The sequence below is a fragment of the Stigmatopora argus genome, chromosome 22, assembly GCF_051989625.1.
Source record: "Stigmatopora argus isolate UIUO_Sarg chromosome 22, RoL_Sarg_1.0, whole genome shotgun sequence".
Lineage (NCBI taxonomy): Eukaryota > Metazoa > Chordata > Actinopteri > Syngnathiformes > Syngnathidae > Stigmatopora > Stigmatopora argus.
Window position 1 is genome coordinate 7,545,589 of NC_135408.1, and position 7,892 is coordinate 7,553,480.

Sequence of the window (7,892 nt, forward strand, 5' to 3'; positions counted from 1 at the left end):
TCAATTATTTAGCTGTTTGGGCTTTAAAGGGTGAAGAGAGTTTCCAGATCCCTTTCAAAACAGTGCTTTAAAACTAGCAGTTGACTATTTTGTTGTTAATTCACACAAGAACTAAGTTTTATTAAGTAACAGCTCTGAAAGGGGGACTTAATGTAGCTTTTTACTGTTTTGCTTCATTGCTATGTGAGCAAATTGCCTTTAGTGGCTGCACTTGGATGGATACAAAAATACCAATGCTGCTAATTGCTTGTACTATGGCTTGTCAAGATGAAAACATTCAAACAGAGTTTATATCAGGAGCTACCCTCTGAGATAACAGAAGATAGCATGACTTATTTAAAAGCAATAAACAAAAGCAGTGTTGTCTGATACAATGAAATATTTATGGTTTTCATGCTTCCATATTCATGATTCGGTCGTGAGAGCAGACAAGGAAGTGTAAGCAGGCAGGCAGGCAGAGACATAAAAATACAGTAAATAACTTTTCCTACCTAAAAGGGTTACAAGGCACTATAACTCCAAAGTTATTTGCCCATGAATTTACAATATTTGAAAAGCCTGTGTGTTTGGTCGATTCCATGAATGTAATTTATGGACACCAGCCCAAGTGTTGCCGTGACTTAAATCAACTGGGATACACTCAGCATGGGGAATCCCTTTTAGCATGATGTCAAAGGCAAAATGGAAGGAGTCTGATATTGTTCAAACATGCGAACCTCATCAGAGGGATGGCCTTTATCCAATACGTTTGTCAACTTTACAGCCAAGGAGAGTCAATGTCAGTGTATTGAAGGCATAACACACACCGGTGGGTTTTGTAGTGTTCCCTTCAACCTGCTGTGTTTGCTTATTATGTTAACTTAAACCTTAGTGACACTCACAGTGGCTCATTCTTAAATGAACTAAATTAAATAGCAGATGTACACCACAGCCCAACAGACTCCTAAGTGTGTTCATGTGTAAAACGTGTCCCTTTAGCCCCGTTCTGTCTACATGACATTCAAGTAAATTGAAGTTCTATGTGAACGTCTTGTTAGACTTCTTTTCCAGTGTGACTATTAACAATTCATTTTTAAATCAAAAACATCCAATTCAAACAACTTTCCAATTCATTCTGGTTTCCAATCTCATTTCTATAGGTGTAAAACTTGTCCCTTTAGCCCTGTTCTTTCTACATGACATTCAAGTAAATTGAAGTTCTATGTGAACGTCTTGTTAGACTTCTTTTCCAGTGGGACTATTAACAATTCATTTTTAAATCAAAAACATCCAATTCAAACAACTTTCCAATTCATTCTGGTTTCCAATCTCATTTCTTTAGGTTTTAGATACCACAAGAAAAAAATAGATAACACAAAAAAACTACTTATTTTTCTTGGCAATGATAACTACTGTTATGGTGTACAATTTTAACAAAATATTTAATTGTGCAAAACATTAATCACAAGTGTCTATTATAAGCACTTTGAAGACTATGCACCAATTTTGATATACGTAGATTGGGTGATTAATGTGTTCTTTATCTTCCCTTTATGAACTCTGTAGGATCTTATCCACGTCTGTCTTTAAGTTTTAAATTGAAGCGAAATATTGGATATTTCATCCTTCAAACATACATGCCTTCAATCCTTATCACCATTCTCTCCTGGGTCTCTTTTTGGATCAACTACGACGCATCTGCCGCCAGGGTGGCTCTCGGTAAGTCAAACACCCCTTTTGGGGGAAATTACTCCTGAAACAATCCAAACGAAAATTGAGACCATAGAACCAAGCAAAAGAGTTCTATACTGTATGTGTTGTTGACAAGATGATTTTTAATCTGAAGGTTCAATCTATATGATTATTTTAGAAATTTTGCAAGAAACTCTCCTATCGACTCAATGGTAATTTTTCAAAAGGTCTCATAACAGAAACAGCAGCCAGTTCATACGATGTTGATGTACACGTATTACAGGAAATGTAAACAGACCACATCAAAACAAGAATATTAATGATTCGCAACTCGGTTGATCTTAATCATCAATTTTTCACTATTTTGGCAAGACGATATTCTCTTGTCAATGTTGCTTATGTCAATCGCAACATCGCTTGCAAGGTTTCTTTGATGCATACGCAAATCCCCGATTTAGTGGACAAGGCAATTTTGTTAATTGAACACTGAGCTGCATTTAGTGATTTGGTGGTGGGCAGGGGTCGGGGGCTTCGACAGGATTTAATAAAATAAAGCTAATGCCTCATCATGAAAACGGGTCAGCTGTGTGGCACAAAATTGAGTCACCCCTCAATCTGTATGACAAATGTTTTACAAAACTTGTTTTATGACTGAAACAAACTTATGTTTTTGCTTCGATTCTATTTTATTCAATAATCCGCTTTGTGGCACATGTATAATAATGAGTTAATTATTACCAAATGTACTGAGTATTCACGAAACGTTCCCGAAATTGACACCATATTTAATTAATCTTGTCTAATAATACACTGCCCACAGACACTGTAGTATTTGAATCATACTAAACATGATTATTTTAGTATACTTATTTAAAAGCCACTATAACTAAAACAAGATCATTTAAATGCAAAATCAATCTACTAACCATGCTGAAGCTTTTGAAAGCATCTAAACTTTTTCTCAGCTGGAGTTCCCTCCTAATGAACAAGACCAAGGTTGACCTATTCAATTAAAATGTACTTTGTTTTCCCCCAAATTAAAGATTTCAATTTAGAAGGGTAAGCCATTAGGTTTCATGGTCTTCTATAGGATCAATAAAGTGAAAATGACTTTCCTTATAAAAAGAAAAGCATTGCTAAATCTGCTGTTGCAATTCATCATGAGCACTCTCCAAAATTTCCTGTGACTTCTTTATAAAACTGTTTTCTTTTTTTGCGTGTGTCTTTTTTTTAACACAATAGGTATTACGACTGTGCTGACCATGACTACAATCAATACGCATCTGAGAGAAACTCTCCCCAAAATCCCCTATGTCAAAGCAATTGACATGTACCTTATGGGTTGCTTCGTCTTTGTCTTTCTGGCTTTACTGGAGTACGCGCTGGTCAACTACATCTTTTTTGGACGAGGCCCACAGCGTCAGAAGAGGGCAGCTGAAAAGACCGCTATAGCCAACAATGAAAAGATGCGAATGGACCCAAACAAGGTAAGATTTTTTTTTATAGCTCACCATAGTAATTCTAAGAGAATACTTTTATAATACGGGCGATGCATGAACATCTACAAGGACTTGATCTGGTAAAAATCTGAAATATTGGGTTTAACTAAATGTCTTATTACCAACACAGTTGAGGCTACACAATATTGCATGGTTAAAATAACATAGTCCATCCTCTTTAATAAATTAAAATCCCCTGAGAAACATTTTGTATTAACCTTGTGGCTTCGTGTGAACTGAAGGAGCAATTATTGTACAGGATAAATCACATGTCATTGCCACCTTATACACATGTACACATGTAAAACCCTTACTCTTTTTTATAAGTAACCATTGTGAGTGTGTGCACTTGCAGTGGCTGGTTGGTAGTGTGGTTGGACGAGATGACACCTTATATGCGCGGATGAAACAAAGAGATCTCGATGGTCATGACTCAATGTGGGAACCGATCTTTATGGATGATGCAGCCATCGGACTTGGGGATCAAAAAAATAAGGTAATGAAAATTGACACATTGCATGTTGATGTGGCACATATTGGTAAGACAAGTCAAAAAATGTCATCAGCTTTGAAACAATCATATCAAGGTACGCGACCTGTTACGTTATACTTAGTAGACTAAAATAGACGTGAAAAAAAGTTTCCATTTTCAACAGATGGACCCACATGAAAATATCTTGCTGAGTACTTTAGATATCAAGAACGACATGGGAATTTCAGAGCTGGCTTTGGGACTGAATGACCCTCGGAACACCATGTTAACGTATGACAGCTCCACCTTGCAATACCGCAAAGCAGGGCTAGCCCGCCACAACTTTGGCCGAAACACACTAGAGCGTCACATGACGAAGAAAAGTCGACTAAGGAGGCGCACTTCGCAGCTCAAGATTAATATTCCAGACTTGACTGATGTCAACTCCATAGACAAATGGTCGCGGATGATCTTCCCAACAGTTTTCTCCTTTTTCAACATTATTTATTGGCTTTATTATGTCAATTAAGACAGCAAACGAACAAATTACTTGTTCTTGTGTTTTATTTACGTGCGTTAATTTTATGTCGTAACAATGACCGACGTACTACACCCAGGACTCCATACATTATACCTTTTGAAAAACACACTTGCTGACTTACCGTACACAAAATTTATTTTAAAAAAAAACTTACACAGGGGAGAAAAACATAAAGGTGCCTGTTCTAACGTTATTGTTTTTTTTCTTGAAATTACACATTGTGTGATTGGCTTTTTTTTCATATACTGTACATATATATATTTTTTGTATTGTTTGAAGTATTGTCAGTTATTGCCAAACCTTATGAACAAGGGGGAAGATTGAATTTTAAATTAATTGTTTTACTATTTGTAGTTTAAAACTTGTGAAACAGGTCATCTAAGATGAAATGGTGAAATTATTATTTTACTTAACGCTATTTTTAAAGATATTTTCTATCAATATCAAATATACACATTTACCAGATGTTTTATTTTATGTAGCTGCAGCATATGAATTCCCCCCAAATAATCTCAAAAAGTATAAATGCGCACAGTGTTATACTAATTCATGTTTCCATCAGGACACATAAGAGACTTTTAATACTGCTGTGTAAAGAATGTTTTGCACACACATAAAAGCACAAATATCAGCTAAATACATAATCACCCCATCATGCTCATAAGTGTGTGATTACTTCTCCAATCTGGTCATACAATAAAATCGCAGAAATGATCATAAAGCATAACTAAAAAAAACAACCAGTATTTCTGTATACTTTTAACGTGGTTGTACTAGTTTGTTAGAAAAAGGATTTTATAAAACATTTTGCACAGAAGATCTTAAAAGCCATAACGGCTGCACCATAATTCTAATGTTGGTGCTTGTAAAGTTATTTAGAGTACTTATACATCATATATAATCAATCCTATTTGCAACATTATTAAAACATTTTAAAAAACAAATTCAATTATAAAGCCTACTTCCCCAAACGTATTGAATATTTTGGGGAAAAAAGATAACTTTAAAGTTACAATAGGAAAGAATTTAAGTAAAAATATAGTATTAAATATTTTCTTTTCAATTGTAAAAAGGAAATATCTTCCCAAAACATATTAACATCTCAAACATTTTGAGTTGGTCTATTGTATGGCATAATTGATTATAAAAGTGAGAACTTCTTATTTCTGGTGTGTACTTAAACAGTCACTGTGCATTGCCTTTAATTTAGAAATTATCAACTAGTTTTAATAAGCCAAATCTATCTTAGTATTAGTAGTCAATATAGTTCTAGAGAGTTTATTCTGAAAATGAAATATCAGAAATCCATTACTTTCCTGCCCATAATCCTGCTAATGGAACATGTTTTGAAATGAGACCAATTATTTATTATGTTTGCCCTTTGAGCCTTGAAGCTTGTGTTTACATATCAATAGGATTATACATTCAACCATTACTGTGCTGTTCAAGATAATGAAAAATGGCACATGGTCATTTTAGCAGTATAGAATTTCATAATCATAGTGTATTTATTAGTGAGGAAGTTGATTTGTCATTTGCCAGACATAATTTCCAGGATGTAAATAAAGGGCATAACATGACTTATCAAATAGATTATATAATTGCTGTAAATAAACACATCTAAGCTTTCTACAGAACTGAACAAAATGAGATTTTCACTACCATTTATTTATACTATAACATAAATAGAATGCCTAATCAGATGTTAAACTTTGTACATAGTATATTTTATTGTCACTCATTCACTTTTTGTTCCTGTTGCTTTATTTGCATAGTTTTTTTTCCTGCCGTTTTGTTGCCAAAATTGAACATGCAATCATGAATGTAGAATATATTCCTTTTAGGAGTAATGCACTCATACATAATGATAAGGATTAGAAAAATAAGGGTTTACCTTTAGACCTACTTTATAGCAACACAAGGTTGATTAAATTAATTAGGCCCAATTTCAAATCATCTCAGGTGAGTACAATATATTCTATTAACATTACGAATATTTCACATGAAAAAAATTATTTCGTAGGTTTGTCAGAGACTTATGAAAGCATTTTAGAGACTTTGTTTTCTTTGTTCTGAATTGTTTTATCATTGCAGTAATGATTAATCATGGATGTTATGGCTGTTATTAGCTATACATACAATGTAAGCAATGTGACAATAGCTTTAAAGCATTTTTTTAATCAATAGATAATGCTCCAGGAGATCCTGTTTTAAGAAATATGTTGCTTTTTGAATTGAACCTCTCAAACAAACAATGCAAAAAAGCAGGCAATGGTGCAACTTGCAGGGTACACTGACACCATCAGTATTCGCTGCAAGTACAGTATGAACTCTCACATCACTCAAACTTATCAAACGCCACCATTGTTTGAAAACATTGGCAGACGTCAAAAACATTGGTTGAGTGCGCATCTGTGTCGCTACAGTGCACAGCCGTTAGAAGTCGGGAATGTTTTTTCCCCCCGAATATCAACAGGAAAGGATTGGATTTCCTTTTTAAATAAGCATCAAGATCCGCAGAGTGAACATAGCGTTATTGATTTCTGGTTGTCTTGAGAGCAACACTTGCTGTTGGTTGCTAATGTAATTAAGTTTGAGTTCACTGTTTTTTTTTTCTTAAAATCCTTAAAACATTACTTAAATACTTTATAGGAAAGTAAAGCTTTTTCCTCGGCACCGTTATAATTTGTCTTTAAGAATTGCTTGAATTAATTTCACTAAAAATGTGGTACATTTTATTATTTTAAATGTGGCCCTTTGCAAATTGTATTTGCAGTGAGATTATGCGATGGATGTTTATAGGCAACAGTGCTTTTTGGGTTTTTTGTTTCTTTCTTTCTTTTTGTCTCTGCAGAGTCCACTGACAAATGGCATGTAAAGTCTATTTCATGAGTTCTACACTTTAATGTCTTTGTACATCGCAGCATTTTTCATTTCAGATATTTTTCTACTTGTGGAAAAAAACAAACAGTGCAAAGACGCTCTTTGGCAAGATCTTGTCAATCTAAATTTCACATATTTATACTATACAAAATGACTACAGTATATTGTCTTGAGGGCTCTGAAAGCTGAACATGTATGCTCTTGAAAGCCTTTCAGATACCCTTGTACAAAGTTTGGAGATTCTTTGTGGTTGTGAATAGATTGCAAAAGGCTCTCGAGGTTTGTGGAAATGTTTCGGAAATCGTCTCTGCGGGAGAAAGGACATACTGACAAGCTACGTAAAAGCCTAAATGACTCATCTTGGTGACAGTGTACTTTTGCACACACTCACAGAAGAAGCCTTAGACTCATGCTGCCCTGGACTTTTAATCCGAGCGGCATCAATCCTTCTTACCTTCTCAACACCATCCACCTCGACAAATCTTTGTATGTGCCCCTCACAAGAACATTCCCAGGAACTCTAAACTGTATCCCTCTCAAAGATATGCCCCATAAAAGCCAATGTCTGTCTTTACAATGGAAACCCATGGAAATGATAACATTATCAATAAATATTGTATACAGTTCTTCACCTCAAACTGTTCTTTTATTTATTATTATAGTGATAAGCAACGGTCCAGATGTACAGAATATTATGGATGCTCGTGTTTAATTTATGCTCATGATCAAATTAAATGGGACTTAAATATATAGGGTGTTCCAAAATGTTTGACCCCATTTCGTAAACCGAAAATTTCAAGAAAAGGGTTGCTTGTACATACCTAAA

The 7,892-nt window shown here is 34.6% G+C and overlaps 1 protein-coding gene across 3 annotated transcripts in view; it reads left to right on the forward strand.

Moving 5' to 3' along the window:
* The window catches only part of gabrb2b (gamma-aminobutyric acid type A receptor subunit beta2b), a 225,016-nt gene extending 217,324 nt beyond the window's left edge, over positions 1 to 7,692 (forward strand). For all 3 annotated transcript variants that reach the window (XM_077591974.1, XM_077591976.1, XM_077591975.1), the window contains 4 exons: positions 1,546 to 1,698; positions 2,914 to 3,158; positions 3,526 to 3,666; positions 3,827 to 7,692. In XM_077591974.1, the coding sequence (XP_077448100.1) occupies positions 1,546 to 1,698; positions 2,914 to 3,158; positions 3,526 to 3,666; positions 3,827 to 4,171 (884 nt within the window). In that variant the 3' untranslated portion in view covers positions 4,172 to 7,692. The remainder of the gene's footprint in view (positions 1 to 1,545; positions 1,699 to 2,913; positions 3,159 to 3,525; positions 3,667 to 3,826) is intronic.
* Positions 7,693 to 7,892: the final 200 nt, after the last annotated feature.